General features: G+C 36.7%; 2 protein-coding genes and 1 long non-coding RNA gene across 8 annotated transcripts in view; 1 reads left to right on the forward strand and 2 right to left on the reverse strand.

The window, feature by feature from the left end:
- Positions 1-8,704, reverse strand: part of LOC124308783 (uncharacterized) — a 29,748-nt gene extending 21,044 nt beyond the window's left edge. The window contains exon 1 of the long non-coding RNA XR_006909087.1: positions 8,565-8,704. This is a non-coding gene — a long non-coding RNA (uncharacterized LOC124308783). The remainder of the gene's footprint in view (positions 1-8,564) is intronic.
- The window catches only part of LOC124308771 (zinc finger protein 2-like), a 91,730-nt gene that overhangs the window by 13,051 nt on the left and 51,295 nt on the right, over positions 1-27,384 (reverse strand). For 2 of the 5 annotated variants that reach the window (XM_046771804.1, XM_046771803.1), the window contains exon 2: positions 21,498-21,722. The gene's annotated coding sequence lies outside the window, so the exon portion shown is untranslated. The other 3 variants (XM_046771808.1, XM_046771807.1, XM_046771801.1) reach the window with 3 other exon arrangements.
- On the forward strand, positions 7,514-9,344 carry LOC124308780 (allergen Tha p 1-like). Of its 2 annotated transcripts, XM_046771826.1 has the most exons (4): positions 7,558-7,712; positions 8,323-8,503; positions 8,610-8,704; positions 9,117-9,344. In XM_046771826.1, the coding sequence occupies exons 1-4, from the start codon at positions 7,707-7,709 to the stop codon at positions 9,216-9,218; spliced, it is 384 nt and encodes a 127-aa protein (XP_046627782.1). In that variant the 5' UTR covers positions 7,558-7,706; the 3' UTR covers positions 9,219-9,344. The 2 variants fall into 2 exon arrangements, with proteins under 2 accessions (XP_046627781.1, XP_046627782.1); XM_046771825.1 differs by lacking the exon at positions 8,323-8,503 and having other exon boundaries at positions 7,514-7,712.

Genomic DNA, 27,384 nt, shown 5'->3' on the forward strand with positions numbered 1-27,384 from the left:
ATTTACCAGTTTTTCAAATTATATATACTTTTCACAAAATGAAAAATTACCTCGAGATTAATATTAATATTGATGATGCATATCCGCATTTCAATAATATACGATCCGCAATTTAATATCAGACGGTCATTGACTGTCTTACGAGCTTCGCACCAAGAAGAGTAAGTTACCAAAATGTAAACACACTTACAGACACTCTTACAATTGTGCTCGAAGAGGAAGAACACTTTCTATATTCACATATACTATCACAGCACAAGAAAACAAATTTGAACTTACTGGTAATGAGAGGAATTAACGACATCAGAGTCAGGGCGGCTAGGTGGTCTAGTGGAGTAAGGCTCCGGTAAAGCATCGCTAGATACCAGGTTCGATTCCTGGCTCCGTCGTTAATTTTTCGAATTTACCAGTTTTTCAAATTATATATACTTTTCATAACCTATAAGTTTTGTTTACCTATCTGAGATTCTGAATTCAGTGTTCGGGCAGGGTCGGCTTGGCTCGGCTCTTATTGCGTAACACATCACCGATGACAGAAAAGGTTTACAGTGTATAAGAGGTGCTTCCTGATTGGTTCAACTAAGTTTGTCAACTTTTTACCGGGAATATCATTGACTGAATGAGGTTAAACAGTTTCCTCCGAACTTTTCAACGATTTCATAATTTATTTTAACATATTTCAATGAGCTTTTGCTATACGAACCTAACTATTTTTCAGAATTATATCCCGATGATATTTGTGTCTGAAGGAAAAAACAATAGTAGCGCTGCAGTAGCGCCAAGACTGACTGCATTGGTTTGGTGGTACTTTTCGTTTTTACTTTGTTTTGCAATCAGGGGTGTTCGTGAATCCACTCAAAATTTGGTGGGATTCACCCGAGTTTAATGGGTAAAACCGGAAAACTTGTTGCTGTATACATAGAAGTATAAATTGAACATGTGTCAATAGTTTTTGTTTATTGGTAGTCAATGTCAAATTCGATGACGCGAAACTAGGTATTAAGGTAAGTGTACCAGTTATTACTCCTGTCCTAATTATTGATTTGTTATGGTTATATCTATTTCATCCTTAGTTCTAAAATTACCAAAATCATTTTGTACTATCTAACTATCTACCAATTGGTTTAAGTCGTTGGAAAATTCAGAATTTGCGTTGTCAATTTATAACTTGTAATTTAACGTGGCAATAACTGGTACATTAATTCGTAGTACGTTCGATGACAACTTTACATCATGTTGAACGTATCCGAGTTAGCAACAAATTACCCGGTTTTGTAACTATCTCTGAGGCTACTTTCATAGCGAGAAAGTTCACCACCTAGTGGCCGTTTATAGTACTGATATACTGATGTTTACGATGAATATATTCTCTACTTATGGCATTCGATCGATGTAAATTTTTTATTGGCCAGATTCACGTACTTATTTTATTTAAAATACCTAATTGTTTCTGTCAACGAACATACGACTTAGAGGAATAATACATAAACTTCAAATGAAATGATATTTAGTTGATTCAATTCCGGTAACACGTCGAAAGGTTCACTCGAATCAATACTTTACTCGATCGTGACTAGAAAGGGCTTTGCTGAGTCAAGGAATTCGCTTTGACTAAATCATTTTGACGAACTAACTAAATCGAAATTGTTGAACTGAAGTCATCGTATTTAGAACAAATAAGGGATACTAGATTAAGTGAATGGACTCCAGCGAAATCTATTTTTTGGTTCAAGTATTTCTTTTCCTCTGTGTGCGTTGATATTATAGACATATTTTTATTGCATATTAAAATGCAGCGAATCTGCAGGGCGTTTGATTTTTTATTTATTTCCATCCATATTAAAAAATTAACACTACACGGTGAGGCGCACACTCAAACATTTATGTAAGTCAACTCATTGCCAGACATTAATATTCATCCAGCAAATTTACGTTACGAAAAATTTCGTACGTCAGATTCGCTCGATGATTCATGCTCGATTCCTCAGAATTTTTCTCAAAGCATCCATATCACAATACCTGACGGACGTCATACTTTCTGCTGAAGTTGGAGATCATATTTCACTACTTTAGCTGAGTTGTGGCGTGTAGTTTGGTTTACATTTTACTAAATGGTCTATTTTACTGCATTATAAATTGCGTTTGAAAGGTACCTAAAGAGGTAAGCAAATAAAATTGTTGACCTGTACCAAACATGACGATAAAATGTGAAAGACATTTTTTTCTTTAATTGAAATAAATTATAGGGTTTCACTTGTTCATTCGATGAGTTATTTCATTCACCTTTTTTGCGAATCTGATGATGTGATTTATTTGAATCGAGTAGAAAATTCTTTCGCCGATGCACATTTGGTATAAAGTGAACGACTCCTTTCTCCTTTTGATATATCCTTAGCAGAATTGCCTTCAGTAGCAATAATTTGAGCAAACTCTGTGAGAAGTATTTCTAAGGACTCAATACAAAATCTTCCCTGACAGCAATTTTTTGCCACCTGACAACAGACTTGCCTCAGAATGCTACTAGGTATGCGTAGTGATAGAAATTATGGCCTTTTTAGTACTTATTGCAACGAAAATAAGAGTGTTAAGATTTCAACCGCAACACGTTTCGCATGATTACAAGCCTGAAGAAAGTGAAGGAGGTCGAAAAAGTGGGAGTCCACTGTGGTCACGTGTATCTGGCGATCAGGTGTCTTGGGAGAGCGGTGTTGAATGCTTTTGGACGTGATTCCCAGAGTTCTGCTGCATTGAGAGAATATTGACACGTCTTAAATAAAATGATATGAAAATCTGGTAATATACAACTGTCTGAACAAAACTTTACGGATAATTAAGTTTTCGTTTATTTTATTTTCAACGATTTCCAACTGTATTTTGGAAAAGTGCGAAATTTTAAGTGGAACCAGACTATAATTTTTCACGAAGAAGATGGTACTAACGGTTAGAAAAAATTCGAATACGAATCGAGACAATAATGGAATATTTTTACTCCGCAAGAAATGTTTACTATAAAATATGTAAAGCAGTTGAATGTACTCATATTTTTTCATCGAATTGATTTCATTAACTGCGAAAACATTATGTAGCCATCCTTGTAATGAAACCTTTACACGTCGAGCGGAAAAAATTCTCATCGTATAAGGTACTCGTCGTTGTTATATACCCTTGACACGAAACGGAAGACGTGTAAATTTCCGCGGACATTATCCAGCGTCGGAAAAATTTAGTCTTATAGAAGGGATAAGTCTTGACCTGCAGCCTTAAAAATATTGAATTTATCAAAATATTGAGGAGAACGTGTAGGTGAAACAACTTTTGAAAATAGGTCACTAAATAATATTATGTAGCAGTGTTTTGTCCTTCTTGTATAACGAATGCGATAGTCCCCTGATTGAATTCATTGATTGGTTATTTTTGTCGAATTCATTTATCACGTTGCCAGGAAACTTTTCTGCCAGAGTTTTGCAATTGAATTATTTTACTGCTCGTTCTCAGGCATTTGAATACGACAAACGGTGTAGCTTATTTCCTGCAATATCGCAACGTATGACCGCAAGAAGAAGTTTACAACAAAACGTACTCGTATATGATCGTTGCAGCGTGTATGTGTAGATAGAAGTACGTCAGGCCATCCGGTTTGAATTCAGGTTATTACATAAACCGACGAAACATAAATAAACTAAAAAAAGACAAATGTTCCGTGGGCAGTAGTCTGGCTCCGTTTTTTCTGCAGATCATCGTCCGGTGATTGGCTCCACCGGGGTAAAAATATTCCTCAAGTTGTAATAATTATAACTTTTATTAACTCCAGAGAGGGTCAACGTGTTTATGGAAAGACTTTTACATTGGATTTTTTTTTTACACTTTGATACATCCCGGTGTTTGCAGATCAAGTTGTTATATATCGTATGAAAAATAGTTGATGTATAATATTCGATTAAAACCGGCACGATTTCACTAATGGATATATTATTGTTAGCATCGAATATGGCCAGGTAATATTGGCACAAAAACTGTAATCATTGGTTTTAGACAAATAAAATTTATACTGAATTTTAGCAGATTACGTACGAACCATGAAGTCGTTAGGAATTCACTCTGTGTGTGTTTAAGTCTCATATACATGTGATCAAAGATTCTTTTAAACTTTACAGTGAAAAATGATCAGCAAACTTATAACTTATTTCGTTGGCATTAATCCATTGAATTCTATATAGCATGTGAAAAAGGGACCGGCCATAAGTGAGGTCACTTTTTATCTTAATTTTTTTACTCAAGAGTGCCTACCAGTAGAAAAATTAATTTGCAAATAATTGAAACAAGTTAAAATCAACGTTTTAAAAGTGAAACTGAAATTGAATGAGTCGAGTTTTAATATTATAATTTATCTCAATAATATCGTAAAAAATAAAAATTACGACAGGAAGAAAGTTCGTTTACAAACAACTTTCGAAAGATTAGAGTACAAAGTCTGGTTTTCTTTTTTTTTTGTTTTTTTTTTTTTAATGCGCTAACACAGTAAAGTTTGTTTTAATTTCGATAACTTTGCAGGGCTAATTTTGGTTTGCGGATGGATTTTTTTATACGTTATTTGAAATGATTGTTTAATAATCTTACAGTACCATGTTTCAAATTCTGTATATAAAATGTTATTGGTATCAACCGATGTTTCAATTTTACTAACAAAACATTAAAAGGAATAATAATTGATGAAAATCGTATTGCTATAAATTAATTATGAATAAATCCGAGCTTTTTCGAATTTGAAATTCGCAGAAATTGAGGAAATTTTTTTACTTAATTATAATACATTCGATTCGACGGACTCGGGTCACAACTTTTTTAAATTTGGTCACATAATTTTTTGTTTGCTTAGAGATTTTGCGTTCAATCAACTCGACGCTCGGTTATTAAATACCTTGTCAATTGGGAAAGTCCGTGATAAAATTGACCAAATCATTTGTGAATTCGAAATGCATATGCAATGTTTAATTCGCATTGCTGCTTAAGCATCCAATAACCCATTCGGGATTTCTGGCAATTAAATCGTTGGAAGACGATGAATAACATTGGAGAAAAGTTTGATCAGTATTATTGCAGACATCGTAAGTAAATATTCGGATGAGAAACGTTTCTGGTACAAAGTTTGTTTTGGAATTAGATAATAAGTACGTGTACACAAAACCAGTTGCATAAGCGAAAGAAAATATCGATAGCGTGGTCACTTTATCTTCAAACATACGACACCTTATTACTTACGTTTACGATGTGAAATGTGACGGGTTTTGAACATTAGCCACTCGGTTGTAATAATTAACTTGTATTGTTTTCTATTTATCTGTAATCCCGTAGGTGTGCGATGAGTAAGGGAATTACCCATAGAATATAAGAAGCATGGATTGACGTAAACATTCTTTGGTCAGATAATCGTCGGGTTGAATTTTCAGAACTTATTACGCAATGTTCTAGCGCTCGATCGTTTAGTGCAGTGACGTTTAACTCACGTTTTTGCTCGGACGCAAACTGGAATTCACCAAAGAAATCTAAATGCTAATAGATATATTACGCAGGCGCATATGGCCCGAAGCTAGGATTAATTTAAGGATAAGTCTCTAAGGACCTTCTTCTGTATTTTGAGTACGCATTTTTTTTTTTAAATTCAAAATAAAAAAAAAAAAAAAATATTCAGTCAATTGATATGCGTGTCATAAGTTCAAGTAAATGAATAAACCATTATTTTTTAAGGATAGGCTTAGTCGCTATTTCTAGTATTCGGTTTATTTCAAGATCTAGGTTGAAGTAGACTAGCTATAGATGCTTGATCTATGAAACGTTGGTCTTGACGAATCGGCAATATATCATATACCGAAAGCATTTATCACTCTTCTGCAACGTTTTTGCGAAGTATGCAATAACCATGATTTATCACGAAACATCAGCGCAGTTAATTTTTATTCACGAAGAAGATCTTCTCGAGTTGTGAATATCATCGTGACCTGTTACAATCGATTTACAAGTCGTTTGTCGCTTGTATAAAATAAAAAATCGACAATCTTTCAATTTGTTATTCGAGAAGAATTTTTCAGGGATTATCTTGTTGAAAGAAATAAAAGTCGGCTATGTTTTTATTTTTTCTTCTATCAATTTGTGAACGTTAGGTTGAGATGTGAGTGAATTAAGCGATGGTCATCTTTTGATCTTGATCCGTAACCGATAACACTTCAAAGGTGTGGAGAATCTAGTTCACCTTGCCCAGATAACGCGATTAGCATATTTTGTACACTTAGTAAGTTCGTGAAAATATAAGCCTGAATTTCTGTAGGTATTTATAAGATCTTTGAAGGATTTAGAATAATTTATAACCCAGAGTAGTGTAAGTTAATGTATCTTTTTACCACGAATCGTAAACGACGGTTAATCAATTCCTTGTTATTGTCCCTTTTTATACACGCATAATGAATTTCTTCAATAGATTGACACCTGAAGACTATGAGTAATGAATATCTCGTGAGAAATTCGTAACATAGTCGTCTCGGGTGGCTAGTTGGACGTGTTTTAACGACAACAACAAATCTAAGAAATCACATTCGATCTTTAAATAAAAAATCTGCCAGGCGTGAAATCGATTGATACTTCCTCCTAGACTCACCTCGACTTGATACACAGATACGTGGTAAAAAGAAGGAATAGAAACATTTTGCCACTAATGGTCATATACTCAATCCTCGCTGCACGTGGCAAATGTTAAAGCCATTCCTCAATCCAGTGTAAAAATTCCATACGTCGTGTAATTGGGATTTTGATTCAGCGATGACTAAGTGGAAAGACCAGTGATATTGTTGATAAATAATTGCAATGCATAACGGTAGAGAAATAAATTGACGATATTTTTCACTCAGCGTTGTTTAAATCAGAACACCGTAAAATTATTATCAGACGTAGGTACACATATTTGTTTAATATCGTATAATTCGCGGTAATGACATAAGTGAAAAATGAAACGAGAATGAAATTTTGTGTTCGACAAAGTATAGCAACCGAATTATGCACGCTGAGAAAAATTTCGTTTGTTACAGTAACTGGAAGAATTCGGTAAAACAGGCATCGTTGAAAAAACTGTTTGAATATTGTTGGAATTCAAAATCAGTATGTGAGGTTTACTACGCTTTTTTAGTTAAACAAGGCTTTAACGTCAATTTATTCTTGCACAAGCATTAAAATATAGCAACAGTGATCGTAATGAGAAAGAATAGTAACGGATGCTAGACTTTCCGGTAACAGCTAGAAAACTAATTTTCATTTTCTACCTAGAACTATATTTTTCGATTGTGGTAAAAAATGTAAATAGTTAAGTACCGAGCGGTAAACGTAATTAAAAATTTCTCTCAGTGCGTGTATCATGTATTGATTATCAGGATGTCGATGACTGTGCAATCCGTAATTCCATCCACTGTTTTTTGATGCGTCTAACATCATGCGTAGAAAAACAACACGACGATTGTACGTACACCTTCATTGTCTCATTAGTATGCTAAAAGCTATAGTAAACAAGGTATGTGTCATGAAAGAGTTGGTCAAACACATGAAGAATGGCCAAGAGTTCGGGGAATTCGGACTCTGGATGCTCGTCGGGTATAAAATCTCGGACACACCGCTCTCTCAGCATCAGTTAGCCGTTCCGTCTGGACCGCATCGCATCTGTAACCATGAAGGTAAATAGAGGTTTGCAGCATAGAATTAATTATTCATTAGTTAGACGGGTTAAAAAATTTCTATACAAATTCTTGCGGTGTTTCGAATTCACCCCTAAATGTCAATTGCTCGATTAGAATCGCGTTACGATTGCTTTCGAACATTCGCGAATTATTTCTAGCGTTTTGAAATCCCAGAGGATAAAAAATATTTCAATGTAATTTCGTTGTTTGAACAAGGATTACGTTTATTGGTAAATTATCTTCACGTTCTGAATCACGTGACAATAATTCGTCGGAAAAACGGCGAGAGGAAAATCCTTTGCAAGCTTTTGGACCAAAATCTCATCAATACAGTGTTTCAGTTTTTCTTGAAACTACAAATTTAATCGAAATTTCGTACCCTTTCGAAAATAATTCAGCTGCAGGGTTACAAGTATTTTGGTGGGTTAGAAATACTCTCACATTTTGTATAATATAATATTTGAACGAGTGGATTCGACTTTGAGCTGACTTTACTGTCTTGTCTTTTTTACCGAATCCCCTTTAATTTGAGCAAAATTTATTCGTTGTAAAGTGAGGTAATTACCGAGGAGAAAATGAATAAATTTATGAAAATTGTAAAATCTAGGTTGCCATTTTTCTATTGGTCGTCGTGGCTTGCGCCGTTACTGCAAAGCCTGCAGGCTACACAACAAAGTATGATAACATCGACTTGGACCGAATTTTGAAAAGCACACGACTGCTTCAGAACTATGTTAATTGCCTTTTGGAAGTCGGTAATTGTACACCAGACGGCAAGGAGTTAAAGAGTGAGTGAAATTGTATATTTTCAAATTATTGCCGCTGATTATTTTACAACCCGAAGAAAACGAGTGTTCAGGTATTCTAATTACGAAAACTTTCGCTTTTTCACAGACTTGCTGCCTGACGCCCTGGAAAATGACTGCAAAAGTTGTAACGATCGCCAGAAAGCTGGCTCGGAGAAGGTTATCCGGTTCTTGGTGAACGAGGTGAGTTCACGTCGCCACTCACCGATCGCCCTTGATATTAATCGGACATTCGAACCAAATCCGTAGCCTCGTGGCTAACGATAATATTCAAATTATTCCGATTCGTCCAAGAGAAATTTAACCTGCGATAGAAATCCTTGTTTAACTTGACAATTGGTCTTCGGATAAAGTCATAAAGTTCACGTGAAATCCCATTTGTTGGTTTCACGTTTAAGCTACTTCTGCAGTTCTTTTTCCGTTCGCCAATAATCTCAACTTCATCTAATTACGTATTATCGTAACACAAAGCTGTTAGAAAGATATTACAAAATGTTCAGATTACGTTCTCGGATAATCGTCCTTCTTCTTCTATCCATGCATAAATATAATATGTGTATTTTGTTGGTTCTAATTTCTTTTTTCCGTTTTACAGCGTCCTGAAATTTGGGACAAACTGGCCAAGAAATTCGATCCCGACAACCGATACAGAGTCAAGTTTCAGGCTGAAGCAAAAAAGGCTGGAATCGCACTGTGAACATGACTAAGAAGTAATTTGTATTTGTCTTTTTTTTTTTTTTTTTTTTTTTTTTTAAATAAGAATTTGTTATTATGTTTCTCCCAGATGTGACAAGTTGTTAAATATATACACTGAATTCACGAATTTCAAATTTTTATCACTACTATCCTTCTGACCGCTGAAAATCGTTAGTTTATCACTTTATAGAGACTAATGGAAATCAGTGCGACCGGATTGATTTCTCACTGATTTAATTTGCACATAATATCACAAAGATTCAAGTTTTATTTTTCAACTGCATATATACCGAATCATGGTAGTTGAATTTGCTAACAAAAATTAGCGCGTCAATTCAGCTTTCTAGAACCAGACGCGTAATTTAAAAACTTGCTAAATTAAGTAGAGTCATGTGAATAAAAAAAATTAAATAATGAATTCTACCCGAGGACGATGAAGGAAAAAAAAAGCAATTCATAAAATGAACAAGTGAATTGAACTTCGTATTTTATCGTTCGAGAAAAATTTCTTGTTTAAAACGGTTGGGAGCGTTGATCTCATGCTTGAGTGCAGGTATTCATGCATCTACACTTATGTATTCGTATTTATAATACGCGTTACGTAACTCGGTTACATATGAATGAAGTTTTTTTTTTTTTAAACGGCCTCTAGATAGGCGGAAGTATGCGAGTTACTCGCGTATATACTTATATGTATACATTTATAGGTATAAAGCTGAGTAAAATACAGGCCAAAAATGTTAGTTCTGGTGAAAGTTACTTGCCGCAGTTACAATCGTGCAAGTCTCGATCTTTCTGGAATTTTCCACATTCTCTTTTGGCAGGTCTCCGACCATGCAACCTCGTAACGTATAATCGACGACGATGGAGCAAAAATGTAATTTGAAGCATCAGCAGCGAAAGAAGCAGTTTATATTGATAACTGATTGTAGCAAGCTCCGAAATTGTTCACACTGGCTATTTTTTCACTTTTTATTTGGTTTTTTCAAATTTTTGCTTCAATGCACGTATGTATCTAAACCACAAGAATGTCAAATAGTAATTCTTCTTCAAACTGTTACAATCTTATTTTGGGATATCAGTTTCTAAAAACTGGAATTTCTTCAACGTCGCATCTGAGTGTAGATTGCCATATGTTCTTGTTATGGTTTTTTCGGAGGATTTAGGAATTTGGAGAAAATATGACATGCGATTACGGAATTGATTATTATTATTATTGTTATTGCTTTTTTGTGAGTATGGAAATATTCTCACGAGTTTTCTCATTAATGAACTGTAATGCGCTTGTATTCAACTGAAACGATGTGCGGATTTCGAAAAGTATAATAAAGTTGTTTGAAACTGGAGACGATGAATTCGAGAATGCCAATTATGTGTACATGTAAACGATAAAAACTTATTAACCATAAAATGGGGTATAATTTTCAAATTTTTTCACGTAGAATTAAAACGTGTTTGCAAAATATCAGATGAGTGAAGCCTAGTTTTTTATTAATCGTATCGGGTTTGAATTTACGTCGCAGCGAAAAAATGAATGTGAGAAATCAGTTTGGGGAAATTGAACCGTGAACACTCTTTTGAAACATTTACAAAATACACACATGATAAAACATGTGTCTGATACAGATCGTAGTTTGCAAAAATATGTGACGACATGTGACTCTTCGTAATACGTTTATATTTGATCGTAAATGCTTGCTCGGTATATCATTTCGTCTACACTTCAAAGCAGGCAATCTTTACCGTCAGAATTACCTCTCGAGTATCCCGACATTCATTGAGAAACAGACGATCCGAGACCCTAAGGGTGGGAGTGTCGAAAACTTCGATCGACTAATCATAATCAGTGGAAGGAGCTCGCTGAGTCGAATTCTAAGGTCCACGCGATCCATTCAAGTGGCAGATCAGCACCAGCAGTGCCTGTGGCACGATAATTATGCATTAGTCGGGCAAGCAATCAACACCATTCATGACCCTCAGACCCTGGTCGGTTAAATACCTCCTTTGCATCTCCCTGTATACGCGTGTATGTATACGTATATGCGTGTACAGTACCTATATATAATGTACAGGTATGTATGTGTCGGTGTCTGAACTGCAGATAAGGAGGTGGCTGTTTCCTACAATGCGCCATTCACCAATAGCAAAACCAATTTGCAGAATTCCCGATTTTGGGAGTTTCTTGTACCGTATAGATATACCGGGTGATTTCCGTAATGCGCCTCACGGGGACTCCTAATTATAGCCAAATCCGGGTACAAGTATACTCTGAGCACTTGTCATTGTATGGAGGATAGAGGTAAGGAGGACTATCTCCGTCTGTAGAAAGTGTCCGTAAAGTAGAGGGATCCAATTTTTAGGGAAATTCGGACATTTCGTAGAAAATAGCAAATATGGATAGTTTTTTTTATGAAAATTTGTACAAGATACTACAAATTTCAACGAAAATTAACAATTCTTTAGAAAAAATTATGCATGTTTACAATTTTTTTTACCAAACAATGCCAAGTGTTACAATTTCTGTAAAAATTCGTAGTAGCAGAAATTTTCACCTGGGGAATTTAAGATGGCGTTGCTGCAGGAAAAGTTCCACAAAGGGCCAATCAGATTAAACCCGATTGTACTCTGATTGCTAAGAGTCAGATTGTCTCCCTTATTGCTGAACCACTGTTTCCTGTTTTTCAACGGACACTTTTTCAGTTGAAAACCCGTATGAGATATTACTCCATACCTCCACTCTCCACGTGTCATTGAAAAGAGTGTCAAACGCAACCTCAATTTTCTCATTAAATAAACCATTATAATTCGGTGGAAACACATCGTTGTGTTTCACTGGATACAATGATCTTATTATGGGTCTCCTTGTATCCGGCATAGCCAATAGAATGTGTTACTATAGAGCTACACGGTAGTTTAATCAAAAGCGGTGTGGTTCAATCCGTAATTCAACAGGAAACAGACAGTAAGGGCGTATTCATCCCTATCTACACAAACCCGAGGCCGTGTCATGTATACCGTACCTACACCTGTGTCTACTCCCAACTTACACCGAATTGCCATAGAACTACCTTTACCGAATTAACAGAAATAACCTCAGGCGTTTCATTTACTTAGCGTTTCGCCCTCCTATCGTAATTCAAGTCAGTTTACCGTGCTATTTTGTCAATTTAACGTCAAGATCAGTTGCAGATACATATTGATGTCCGGCATACTTAAAACAAGTTTTTATTATCAATCTCTGGCTTTCTAACATAAATGTTTTACCACGGTGCTGGGAACGAGTTTGTTTCATCGATTCAACGTTTTACTACAGTCATTTACTCCTGCAGTTAGACACACAGCTATGCAAGCGTGTATCTTGAGTTGCATGCTGCAGGCGCTCAGCAAATGTGGCGTTCACGTTTATTGTTCAGATTGCTTCACGATGACGAGCACATCGTACTCTCTAGATTTTTTACATACACACACTCACAGTATTGGGGAAAATTTTCATTAAATCCTGTTACTATTCGATTTTTTATCATCGAATCGTTTATGTATCTATTATGTAGAATATAAATAACGACTGATAAGAGTCGGCAAAAGCAAATTTGAAGTCTTCAGAGCGAGGCATTGCTCTTTATAGATGCTTGCAATTCATTAAAATTTATGACAATGCATTCACTCTACGCAATACCGCTGTGCTTATACAATTTTCAGCTCTTGGTTAACCACAGTACCTTTTTTTGGTGTTACTTCAGTTAATAATTACGACCATCTTGCCTCATGAAATACATTTATCGCGCACTTTAACCGTCCGAAATACCTCTAGAATTTCTAGCTCAAGTCTAAGAGGTGTTTCAGAGCGTCCGAGACAGTACAAGACTTAAAGTCGTCACAAAGACATCTAAAGGGTGTGTTATGCGCCGTTTTCTGAGATCTATAAGGCCCCCAGGACATCTTTTAGGCATGAAGATATTTTTAGACGTCAGAAAATGGCGCGTAACACATCCTTTAGACGTCTTTTTGACCATCGTAAGTTTTGTGATGTATGGAGTGTGAATTTTTCTCATTTCAACAAACGACACGTAACATATTGTTTTAAAAGAACCCGTTTATTCTTAACATCATTATTATAAAAAATACCGTGAAGAAACTGGAATTAGTCTACGTTTTTCAATGTTATTTAAATAGGAAATAGTCTTACCTCTTACAAACTTGAGTTGAAAAACCTATAATATACTTTCGGAGCATTTTCAGTTCGGCAAATACTACCGTGGTAACGTTTAGACCTTGATCCAGCAGAAAAATGAAGTAAAATATTGCCCTCATCTGAAACAGTCTAACGTATCCGTGCACAGAGATAGATGACGGAAGGTCAAAGGGCTCCATATGGTCTGCAGACTGCCCCCGTAGCTAGACTCATCCACACGTATAGTCACCATTCCTGTTTTCTGTGCTCCTGGGGCGACTATAAATCCGGATACTCCTGCTCTGGCCAACCCCTGGGACTTGGACGTGGTTCGGTCTTCCTCGGCATTTGGGGTTCACATCGATTACCTGCAGCTCTTGTACGCCAGGAGGTGAAGTCTCCGCTATCCTGACGATCCACTGTCCGTCGTCCATCGGTCCTTTGGGAAAGCTGCTGCTTCGTTCCTGTCGCGCACTTTGTCCTTGTAGATTACTGCGGTCTTGCTGCTTTTCGACTTTCTCACTTATTTTCTACTTGACCTTTGCTACCTCCGGCTACGATTCGGTTCGTCTGAGGTCATGTGAAAATCGTATGGATAAATAAAAACGTCTCAGTTCTTCAGGGGTGCAAATTTCAAACTTCACCACTTTACACGGTTCTTTGAGCAACTAAATAAAAGTTAGAAAAAGAGAGAGAACCGTTTAAAAAAATCTTCATTCGGGAACACCAACGAAACAACTTTGCTAGCATCTAGTAGAATTAAATTTAAGAAAATTTGAATAACACAAGCTGAGATATCTAACAGTTTTAGAAAATTTTGTGGAATTGAAACGTTAAAAATCATTTCACTCTGCTGTTTTTGGATCGATTATACCGTCTTTAGGCTCATTTTGCTTGCTGATCAAATCCTCACAAATTTCTCCCAAAGGTATTTGAGAATTCTTACATTATAGTATATAATTATAATTCGCAAATGCAATTACTGATGAACGTCTGTTGTACCGTACTTATATCAATGAATATATTATTATTCACTCCGGAGAGAACTAGGAGTACAAATTTTTTCAAATGATCTTTGGAATTCTCTGTGGTGTATAAAATAAGCCCTAAGACCTTGGGATCGGATAAGAAATAACAAGATTTCAACCATTTTGAACACTGTAATATGATAGCACCTTTTTTCAATTTCTTTGCCTCTTAGCTTGTGTTATTCAAATTTGCTCAGCATTATTTCCATCATACGGTGGTAATGTTTTTTAATTCATATTCACCATCATTGGTAAAAAAAAAACCATTACCAGAGACCTTTTAAACGGGGTTTTTTCTTTCTCTGACTTTTTAACTGTGAGAAGATACTCGTAAATTAATCAGGAAGTTAGTACCGCCAGATTTTCACAGATTTTGGTCAATGTTTTGCAAATCGGCATTGCCGAGCTGTTTCATTGTCGCGAGGTTCGATTTGTAGCGTTAATCTCTGGGGGAAGCAGAGGACAGTCTGGTTCAATGACGGGTCGAAAGGGGATGTAATCAAGTAATTGTGTGCGTAATTCCTCGTGACGTACGCGGAGTGGGTACCGTGACTATGCACTGTCGTTTGCCTTTGATCGGGAATCCGCAAAACCCATCAGAGAACTGGAGCACCACCGTTGGGAATTCGCGTAGAATCGTGATTTATACACAATTTTGCTGAATGTGAAACTGAAACAACGGTCAACGATTACCGCAATCGAGTTATTATACGCAAACAAGTATTTTGCCTATAATGATTGCGATATTTTCAATTGGTGGTCAAAAAGTTCAATTAAATTATGAGATAACACGTTTAATGCACTGTCAGTGTACTTTCAAGTACACGAAACTCATCGTTAAAACTTGAAGCTTGAGGGATATGACAACAAAAACCAAATGGTAATAACCGTAGTAAAAACTATTTTTAATAAATTGGCGAAACTATAATCATTAACCTACATTTGTAACTATTTTATGAAAACCATCGCTCGGCGAACCCGCTAATAAAATACAGCGTGTTTCCGAGTAAGCGCTGCAGCAGATTACATGCTTAGTTGCCTACCATTGAGGGGCACAATTATCGGTAAAACAGACGTACCGAGTTGTCGGTAGTTAGCCAAGTCGTTGCAGCTCACTTATAAGGACTTTGAACGCAATACTGACTGAGTTACCCACCGATAAGTCGGTAGGTCTGTCTTATCGATATTTGTGCCCTTCAGTGGTAGGCAACGCGACATACTACAGCGTTTGCTCGAAAACACCTTGTACATACATGCACGTACAAAAGATGCATTCGAATTAGCAGAATAAAAATTTCTGATTTTTTTTAAATAGTAGAAAAATAGTTTTAGGAATACGCGGCACGTTGCCGGTGCTTCGGCTCTGACAACTGCATTATTCATGATTTTCCTTGCATTTTTGCCAACCCTCCGCCATGACTAGTACCGACCCTTTTTTCCAACGAGCGTTGCAGCGTTTTATTCGTTATACCAATCGTTCCCGTTGGTGCGTTTTTTAACGCTTTGATGCTCGGTGCCCGATGAATATAAGAAAGATAAATAAAGCTGCGGTACGTTTGAATCTGTTGGCCCAATTATTTTGTCGTATTGCTCGAGATTCGTGTCAAGTGTAAATTGGCGTTTTGCCAGTGAAAAGCTTCGGCGTATAATATGAACATTCATTCACGCATAAAAACGAAAGAGCCTTGCTTATACCGGTGCAAGTTTTAAAAAAAGTTATTGAAATTGACGCAGACTCGTTGAGGCAATTAAATATTGCATCAAACATCCAGTTCGAATAATTAGGTCAATTTTCATCAGGATTCCCTTCATTTCGTTAGTAAATTTTTAGTTATACATATACTCGTGTACTTTTTAATTATTCTTGTACTTATACTCTGTTGTCAACTACGATGGATAGTTACAACTCTGGATCTGATGTCATGCCAATTTTATAGGGACAGGGTTTCGCTTTGGAATAACTCGAAATTGAATCGGTATTCCGAACAACACGACATGAACCGAATTGTTTTTGAGGCACTTCAGCAAACGCAGTAGAAACATATCGCTGAATGGTCAGTGTGCGAATAATAGCTGCTTTTATGCTGGGCAACCGCGCGCTATCTGCAATTTCGTATTGCTTTGGACGGTTGTTTATTATACCGACATTGCATCACTGAGCAATAATTTTGATCGTTAGTTTTGCTTTGAAACCGACGTTCCTGTATATTGTGAGTGTAGCTCAATTAACGACCTGAAGCCTTTGTGTTCCGCTCCTATCTTCCGCGTTTACAAGTTCGTAGGATTTTGTTGAATCTTTTTTATTCGGCCATTGTTCCATTTACTCATCAGAAAAACAGTTCAATTATGCGTGTTGGAAATCACTGCTACCGTCACGACTTTATGTTGACGTTTGTGGTTCCTCAATACGAGCTCCAAGTTTGATTATTTCTATAGTACGAACACAGTTGGGAATCGTAGATGTTACGGGTGTATCAATTTTTACCTAAAGATATCACAATGCTTAATTTATTTCAATTATAAATATTTGATTGAATTATAGTGCAAAATATCTTAAAGGAACAAAATCCACTGTTTCTATTGCTGAATACATGGTATAATAAAAAAAAATGTTAATGTTCACGCCCTACGAATTGAAGGCTTGAATTGTAAAACTCAAAAGAATGGGTGCTGTATATATAGTTGGACTATAAGAATTAACGAGAAAGAATCACGTATTAACAAAAATAGGTTTCCCTGTGCGCAGTCTAAAACCTCTCTCGTCGTTCGTATTTCGGGTGACTCTTTTGATTGTTAACACTGTCCGCGTGGATAAAAATTTCTCCAGATATTGAAATCATGTCGCACATTGCTATATTTACTCACAAGATATTCAGTCACAAACAATGGCGACAACTCAAATATATCTGTATTCGTGATACACGTAGGGGGATATTTGCAGAACCTGTATGTAAATATATAAGTAAATACACTACCTGTTTGAACACGTATCACGCGTGTATACGGGATATGTTGTTTCACTTGATATAACATATGCTTAACCCGCGTACGTTCTCAGTAAGTAGACACAGGGTTGTGTTTACACATCGCCGATGTAATAAAAGGTAAACACTGTGTAAGAAATCTGGTGTTAAAAGCAACACCATTTCAGACCACTCTACACATAGTTCATAGAAATTTTGCACCGCAAGCCTCCGTCGTTTACTAATCAAGATGAGAACGACAATTGGCGTCAATTAGAAATCGAACCATCTGAATCGACAATTTCAAATTGTAATTTCGAATAAAATTCGGTTCTAAATTTTTCGCACAGATTTGATACGGTATGAATTAGTCACAAATGCAAAGAAAATTATCCTAAGATGACTTAAGATCATCTAGTACTCCTACCTTTGCCGACTGAGCAAACTTACCCTTTTTCTTCTTATATTCGTTTGTTTATTTGATATATGAAAAAAAAGGGTGAGTTTGCTCGGTCGGTAAAGGTAGGAGTACTACATAAACTTAAAACCGTCTGACATGGAGCCAATGTCCAAAGGTGATTAGCACTCTCGAGCTCGGGATGAAACGTTAATTGATTAGGTGCAGCCACATCGTCAGGTTTGTTAGTAAATTTCTCCGGAATAATACGTAAACAATTGTAAACTGTGAACAAAGGTGAACTTAATAACACCGAATACCATCGTTGTGCCACTAATTGCCTTTGAAAGATTAAAATGTACCTTGAATAACGCCATTTCATTTTATATCGTATCGAAAGTGTGATTTTCATACCTTCTCGCAACTCGTGATACTGTATTAAATGAAGAAGAAGGTCCTGCATTGAATAAATTTCAAAATTTACCGGTGGATAATTGAGATTGCCGGATACTCCAACGTGCGATGACGTATTACAATTTCCCTTGGGATTAGGGACTGGTTGACGCGAATAACAGGGATGACATTAAACAGGTCCAAGTCCCAGAGGAGCCCTGGATTTATTATGACTTAACACACGCTGTGCCTGGTATTAACTCACACACTTTCATGCATGCGAAATACTCATCCCAGCCTGCGGGTGAATCGGTACGAATTTGTACAAATTTCAACATAACGTACGTACATCCATCTCCTCTCGCACCATCACGTTTCAGCACCTTGTAAATATGCGATTACGTATAATTTGCGATCGAAAATGTTATGTAATTTTTAACGGAATAGAGTAGTATAATAATGTTTCATCATAATCATCATCATAATCCCTCTCAAAATGTCAGCATTGACATTTCAGAAGTCCAATTACGTGAAAAAAAATAAAAATATCCATCGATATTTCAAAAATTGAATAGAAAATCTTGAATAACCGATTCAAAAAAGTTATCTCATATACGAGACGCTGTGCCACAAAGGGTTAAAAAAAAAACTAGTATTTTACTGACCAACGAAGGTTAGTCCTGTAAAACAAAATCACGCTTCAATGATGAAGCAAACCATAACAACTTAGCGAAAGCAAGTTGCTGGGCTGTTTCCAAAGTCTAATCCAATCCTAATGAAAACTTTATGGTCGAATCCGTGACAAAGTAGGCTGGGTTGGTACGTTCACGGATTTCACTGGTGCCGTACCAAAACACACCGACGTACGAACACGCCAAAAGGTAATGTACCAGCCTTTTCAGCATATAGAGAGGGCGGTAAAATGCAGAGTTTACAGTGAACCGTAAAAGTTGGCGCTAGGGTACCGATCTCAAAATACACACACACACCTAATAAAATCTTATGCGTATGGGTAATAGATACGAACCATCTACTGAAGACATCTCGCAAAACTATGCTAAATTACGGACAGTGAACAGTAAGTGTTCATTTGCAGCACTTTGGAAGACACAGCGAACACAGTGCAGAACAATTTGAAATGACCGCCGTTTTGGTTGACAAGTGGTGCTACTCTCATACTGTAAACGATGAATAAGGACCGCGGTCGTTTCGGATATGTAGTAAATAATGGTAGGGTGTTCATTTTTGAAGCATACACTTGGGACCATTCCGTTCCGCATGCTGTTCCAGTATTAACCCTTTGTTTTCACACGAGGTCATTTTGAGCCAAAATTTTTCTTTGTACTTGAATAGCGCTGAACGGTGGGGTCAACTTCAAGCATGTTTTCCGACGGTAATATTTTTGATTTTTACAAGTATGACTGCACAGGCTTAAAGTTGATTCGCTTTACTGCAAAAAGTATCTCAACTTTTTTTTCGGTGCATATGAGCTGCTGGGGTACAATGAAAAATTAAATGACGAATCCTCTCTCCGTTGCTGAGATATTCGAAACCGAATATCATCCGGGGTCAGATTGACCTCATGTGCAGTTAACAGGTCGTGGCGGAGGTGCGCAGAGGAAGGGTTAAAAATCTTTACGATGACTTGACACTAGGGCGGTTAGAAAGGATTTTTTTTTTAGATTAGCTATTCTACGAGATTCTTTCACTCTTTCACCAAAAAATAGCTCACGTGAATGGACTGGGCTGAAAATTATTTATACTACTGCCTCGACGACGTTGAATTTTCGAAATAAGACTATTTTGGGGGCATTTCAAAATTGAGATATCCTTAAAGCCTTCGGTGGCTATGTTTTGTACGACGAAACAAAAGTTTTTGTAAAACCTTAGATGCGTGCGATTTTTTTTAGTACCGAAAAATGTGTTTTGAAACTCGTAAAAGTTAATTTTTTCAACTTTCAAGTATTAAAATATTTCATTGTTCTTTATTTGTATTGTTACTTTACAGTGGACAAGAGCTCACGCGAAACCGGAAGAATCTGACCCAATATTAAATACTGCCTCGTCAAATTATAATTTTTTTTTCCAGAATTCCAGGAAAATCCTTTATTGGTTTGCCAAAATATTTTTACTGTAAAATGAATCTCACGTACTAAAGAAAGTCACACGCATGTCAGGTTTGACAAAAACTTTTGTTTCGTCATACGAAAAATAATCACCGAAGTACTTTAGGGATCTCAATTTTGAAATTCCCGAAAATAGCCTTTATTAGAAATTCTCAGCCCAGTCCTTTCGAGTGAGCTATTTTTTATCGAAAACTACAAGAATCTCCGAGAAGAGAGAAATGTAAAAAAAGTCTTTTCCTGAACCGTCCTACTTGACACACATGTGTGTATCCAATACGATTGGTACTTTGCAGCCAGAGTCACGTGCCTCGTTATTGATGCGCTCTTGAAACCGGGCAGACACACTTTACCAGTTTCCATTGTATTTCTACGGCACGAGGCACGGTTATAGTTAGTGAACTTTACTTCAGTTTAACTTCGTACAAGTCTATTGTTCGCTAAGGTTGATATATATCTTCGTTGCAATCGCCTTACACCATCTTTTGGGTTTATCTCATATAAGTCCTCTTTATGTTGAAACTTGAGATATTACATACGTGACCGGTACTTTATACGTATGTGGCTAAAGATATAATACGAAGTACAGTTTCACTTGCGGGATTGCTTTTCCGGCCACAATCCAACGTTTCTTCGGAAAGCATCGGAGTATTCACTGCAGCAGCATGACGTACACTCGGGGACAATGAATTTGTGAGACGGCTAATTTTTTTACACTAGACAGTTATGTTGGCAACACGGAGAAACCTGCATCGCCACAGTCGGCCGAGCGCAAAAAAACTCGATCTCAATAAACGTAACATAACCCATGACCGTCGAATCTAACCTTAGAATACCGCGGGGATAATGAATTGTCGGATTTACACGTCAATTCTAAGGTTAGATTGACGGTCATGGGTCATATTACGTTTATTGAGATTGAGTTTGTTTCGCGCTCGGCTGACTATGGTGCTGTAGGTTTCTCTGTGTTACCAACATAACTGTCTAGTGTAAAAAATTAGCCGTCTCAGATTCATTGTCCACGATTGTACATTTGAGCCGTATGTTAACCCGGTCCGTATAGTCCATTGCGTTTTTCCCTGGATCATTCGGGATTCATCCCGCCGTTGTTCTTCTTTATCATCATACGTCATACGGCGTAAAAATTTGCCACGGGACTGGCTTACGTACCGACCTGAGCTGTCCGACATACCAGATTTTATTACCTGCACCGTCGTACGCTCTATAAATCTACGCACCACGGGTTTCGAGTAATGGTCCTTCCTGCGTATCCGTCCATCGTACGGGAGAACCATTGGACAGGTGAATTCGAGTGGTCCCGGTGTCTCTGGAGATACGTCTGCCGGAGCATCCAGGTGAGGTCGTCAATCTTGAATCAATCTGCAGTCTACCGTCACGCCTGTTGGGATTGTCACTTTTCGATGCGTCATCTGGTGGGAAAAAATCAAACTAATACAGCCAAGCTGATAGCCGACCGTTGACGGTGTTTTTTCACGTGTGGATGGTAGAATAAGCATATTATTTATTACGTTTAAGGGGCAAAATACTCTCCTTTTTTGCGTAAACAATATTTTACGATCATTAAAACAATATCCAGTTGGTCCTGTGGTGAAAATTTTTTTTTTAAAAGATTCAATTCTCGATTTTGCCACAGTGTCTAGGAACGCGCGTTGAGTGCTCGTAAAACTTTGAACGTATTTTTCTCGTAAACACTTTCGTCAAACTGGAAGGACAAATTACTTGAACACCGTTGCATGGATCGATTTGAAATTTTTACAGTAGCTTACAGTAGCTTACAGTAGCTTACAGTAGCTAGTAGTTTACGAGAAATCCGTTCTTCCGTAAAGGAGTTTTGAAAAAAGGACATTTCAAAGATTTGCTCTGTCACCGCCATTTTGCATCAAATTGAAAATGAAATTTTTTTTTTTTATGTACTTCAATATATGTTAAATAAACCCTCTGAAAAGAAATCTTATTCCTTTTTCCATACTTCATTGAAATTTGAAACCTCAAGAAACCTCAAGAATTACGATTTGCCTCCATTAAAATTGAAATCTAAGGTTATGTAGGGATAAAATAACGGCGATGACCAGGCTTTGACGTCCTGAGGATATTTTTCAATAAGGTCTACCACCTAACTTTCCGGTGGAGCTGTCTGATTCAGTACGCTTCTTCACTTTATCTCGATAAGCTGATACATTTTTTCAGGGTTATTTACACTCATCACGATATCGAAAAATGATTGATGTAACTGATGCAAATACGGCATGTGACCCAATTTTTCATCGGGGATCAAAAATGTCGAGACTCTGATCCTCTGGAAAGTATAAAATGCAAATGACGAAAGGTTCCTCTCAAGATGGATTTGTAATTTCAAGTGGCGAAGCATTTCATGTCTCAGCTGCTAACAAATGCAATTATACGAAAGTAAAAAAAAAAAACAAATTTTGAGGATGCGGAAGATGCAAAGGGGAGATTGAATTTCCATGGCAGTAAGGTGAAAACGAATATAAAATGAGGTTCACTTTGAAGGTGAGAATGTTGACGACTTTTCGTTAAGGCTTCTACGAATAAATACAGGAGTAAATTTGGCGTTTATACTTTATTCGTTTTTCACGCGTCCTCGCTAATTGATTTCATTTCATTGCTGCCGCGGCTAACAGCAATTATCCCAGAGCCTCCAATATTCCGATATAAGCTGCGCATATATTTGCATTTATTGTTTAGTCAATTCGTTCTCAGGTTGTTTCATTTCTACAGGTAAAATATCGTAACGAGTACGTATCTCATATCAGAATTCAATGTTCTATATGTGGATGTGAGTGACTTTCTTGAATTCCGTTACGAAAGAGCGATATGTCGTCAAAATTAGAACCCTTTCCGTTCATTCGTTCATTTAATACATGAAGAAAAAGGGTGAGTTTGCTCGGTCGGTAAAGGTAGAACCGCCACATGACCTTAAGGCTTGTCCTTAAATACAAATTATCAATCACTCACTTAACGGAAATAAAGCATCAAATACGAATACAACGAGCTTTACTATAGCCTCTGAATAATCGATTCAGCAGAGAACAACTCAATTATTATAAATTTTTGGGCTCAGAACTTATCTCGAAGAAGTAAAGATCACGCCGAAGATACAATGATCAGAATTTCGGTATCGACAACGGCGAACAATTCAAGACGGAGAACGTTATTCAAGATCTATATCGAAGGCGAAAACGTGAGATTCCGTTATAACGACGAAGAGAAGCCATATACAACGGTTATATCAAACTTCACCGAATATTGAAGATAAGTTCAAATATTTGGGGTAATGCGTGAAATTGTAAGTGAATAATCGATAGAGACTAATTTTGTAAAATAAGTCCAGATAGGTCGCACAGAAAAATCGGAATACCATTTTAAACTATTTAAATTTAATCAACAAAAGTATTTCAAGACACCGTCCGTACACCTAAGAAATGATATATGTACTCGCATATGTCTGGATGAAAGGTGGATGAATGAATAAATAGTTTAGATGAAAAAGATTTAGCGTGAATCCTAGATAACAATTTATAATTAAAATATACGGATCGTCTTGACTTATTACTTGAACGTTTATGTGTATTATTAATAAATCAATCTGTTTAGAATACGATAAGATAACTACTAGTAATAATTATTTGTTCATTAGTTTATAGTTTGTAAATTAGTTCGAAGTTAATTTAGAGTTATTTGTAAATGTTTGATTGGTAGAAAATAAGTTCAAGTTTAATAAACAACGCTCTTTTCACGGGATTGTTGTGAAAAGGGAGGAGAAGACATTCGGTAAAAGATTTTGTAGAAATTGAGACGTTTTGTGAATAATAAATAAAGTTATTTACGCATTTCATTTCGCTGGTATCGTCAAGTGCACTGGAAAAGTTTATTTGAATTCATTATTCAATTTAAGTCGTTCCACCTCTGTTGTAAAAGTTCATTAGAGAGATTCTGGCAACTTCAGTTTATCTAAAATGAAAAAGTCTTCCAGATAACCGAATACCAGGATTTAACCATCTGGAGATTTCAGAAATTCACAAAACTAAAATGGAAACATCTTAAACAAATCACCAATTCACCTTACGATAAATTAATAAGACTTCTCGTAACGAACCAAATGAATAAATAACTAAATAAAAATTCGGGAGACAACACTTTCCGTCGCAAAGTAGAATCCATACAATATTTTACGAGAGACTGTTAAGATTACCGTTTGAATAGGTCTGAAATAAAATTTCTCCGTTGTAAAACTGCAAGCCTTTGTATCCGCGAAATACTAGACAGATGAGAATATTAACCTGCAGCTCGTTGCGATAGTATAACAATGAATCCTGAAGGTATCTCGGCAGCGATCCTAAGGAAAGTTTTTTTTAATAGTTACCGGGCCCCAGCTATTATACTTTCGTTATGTGTAATTCCACCGAGAAGCCAACAGAGCGTGCCTAATTGAACTCTTAAAAGCAGCTTGAAATAATTTGGTTAACCGCACAAGGAAGAGCTGATGAATTTACCTAGTCGTCTGGCAAAGCTTTAAAACGGCGCGCGCTTGCAGCGATTTTTGTTCGTTTTATCTTACCCCTGCACCTCATCATGATTTCTTATACTTTTATTGCGTCAGGATAACCAGCCGCTTTCGTTAGCAAAGACGAAGCCTTTGTTCAACGGCAAATTAGGAGCGGTAGAAATACAGAAACTTTTATATAGGTACTTATGCTCCATTCATCAGCTCTTCTTGTGCTAACCGAATGTTAGATTATAACTGTGGAGAACGTTTAAACTCGCGATGATTGAACGCGATTCTTGGCGTAGTCTAGAAACAATATTTACCAGGCGCATATTCTCTCTTCAAGAAGGTTGGTCGGTCAAAAATCGATACCTATAATACCGTTGATTTTATTAGATTATAGTTTTACGTCGAGTGTTTATCAAATTATCATATATTTGTGAGCTGATTTGTGAACGATTATCTCGTAATGAAATTAATAAAAGAATCGATAGCTTCTAAAGCTGTTCCAATTTATTTTCATATCGTAGAAGCAGAGTTGTAATGAATAAAAATAATTGTTCTATCGTAATTATTAAAATACCTGAGAAACGAGTGATAAAAACAAAGAATTCTTAATGTTTATTGTTTCATAGCGAATTGCGGCGCATATACCTGGACAAGTATTGTTTAACAAACAATTGTGCAAATTTTGAAGAAATATTCAATAAGTCTTGTACAAGCAAACAACTGCTTTCGTACATTGTATAAGTATTAATTTTTCAGCGTTGCTGCCCACTGTCCAAATATCGTATCAAGCAAACTCTACCAATAGCTCTTCTCTACACCAAGAAAAATTTCGTTTGTTATAGTAACTAGATAAAATTCAGTAAAACAGGTATCGTTCAAAGAACTGTTTGAATATCGTTAAATTTTCACACCTTTCATGACATCTCGATCTCGGGAAATTCACGAATAAGCTCAGCTGAACTCCAATTTTTTAAGATTCAATCGGCTTTCGTCTACAACTCGATTTCTCTGTCATCTTCTACCAGGATATTAAAATATCTAATTATCTCTGAACTCTAGTGCAAGATAATTTTTCGTCAAATTCTGCGGTGGAGTAACGAAAAAATTCTGAACGCTATCTCACAGAACGTGCTGACACTTACGAAGAGAAGCTTCCCTTGTTTAACCGTGGTCAATTTATACAAGCGTCAAAACCTTTCGAATTAGGTCAGAAAAGTTATTACCGCTCATAATAAAAATTTCGGTAAAAGTTACCAGAATAAATACATCAGACCATTGAAGGTTTGACTATAGAGCACTATTAGCGAGTGTTTTCAATTCAACTCTGATTTGACAGACGGAATACTCAGAGCAAGTTTGAAAGGGTGATAAGCAGCTTTAGGAGGGTGGTTTAACAACGCAACATCTATCCATACAATCGCCTATTCAGTCTTTCATAAAGCTAACTCTCTCGCAACTCTGAATTTCGCAAATGAAATATATAACACAGGGTGGCGTTGCTAATAGAGTCACACCATGGGCTCCATGGGCGCATATAATTCACCTGTCTGACAAGACTTTTATGCAATTCTGGAGTCGAGAAGTGAATACCGTGGTAAAAGACTCGGTTTTATTGCTCGCACTTGGTATGTCTTGGATTGTAAGCTGCTTATGCAACGCGAATTACGGTTACAGGGATAACTTGGTAGAGCTCTTGTTACTTAGAAATCGGGACATATTCATACCGCTTCCTCCTTGCTCTGGAAGACAGTAAGACAAACTTTTTAAAAGGAGAACTAGCGCTGTACCATTTATCTATTAATCGGCAGCTTCGATCTATCGTTTCTCCGGTAACTCTCTAACAATAAAGCCAAAAGGGTACAAAACGCGTCTAAGCCCTTTTGTCATTCGCACCGCGATATAATTTTGTTGCGATGAACCAATGGCCGGAAAAATTTCGAATCAAAGAAAGTTCAGTGTATAAAAATACAAGTATAGCCGGTAAGTGATTGAAATAAGACAGAAAATGAATAAGTTATTTGAATGTTTTAGAACAAGGTGAGAATTTCTGGTGCCCGGTGGTCCTGTAAATGTCCATGAATTTTTCTTATCCTTCAAAAGTCCTGGAAGCAATCCTGTAAATTTTCTCGTGTCCTGAAAATATCCCATTTTTAATGTTTTTTAATAACCTGAAAATGGCCTTGAATTTGTGACGGGTTTTTTACTAGACACCATGGAATTTCGGGTGGAAAAAAAAATTGGTTAAATAGAATATTGGAGTCTCGTCTTCGGCAGAGGCCGAAAATTCTTCGTTAATGAGCTCGAGACGCGGAAGCAAAGCAGGTAGCTAAGGCCGATTGCGAAATTGCAAGATGGCTGGAGGCTGGTGTTAGGTGGCGAGGTGAAGCCATCATCCACTTGATTGCAATCAATACAGTTGACTGAGCTTCGCTCGATGCGACAACTACGTAATAATTACAGACATGTTCGATCAACCGAAGCTCCATAACTAGGATAAGTTGTTACCTAGCCTAGCACCTTGTCTACCACACCTGAGTAAAGAGACATGGAGTATG

The sequence above is a fragment of the Neodiprion virginianus genome, chromosome 7, assembly GCF_021901495.1.
Source record: "Neodiprion virginianus isolate iyNeoVirg1 chromosome 7, iyNeoVirg1.1, whole genome shotgun sequence".
Lineage (NCBI taxonomy): Eukaryota > Metazoa > Arthropoda > Insecta > Hymenoptera > Diprionidae > Neodiprion > Neodiprion virginianus.

Coding starts and splice junctions, on each gene's coding strand:
- LOC124308780 (XM_046771826.1), top strand. Junction 8,504..8,609: donor AGACGGCAAGGAGTTAAAGA/GTGAGTGAAATT, acceptor GCTTTTTCACAG/ACTTGCTGCCTGACGCCCTG. Junction 8,705..9,116: donor TCCGGTTCTTGGTGAACGAG/GTGAGTTCACGT, acceptor TCCGTTTTACAG/CGTCCTGAAATTTGGGACAA.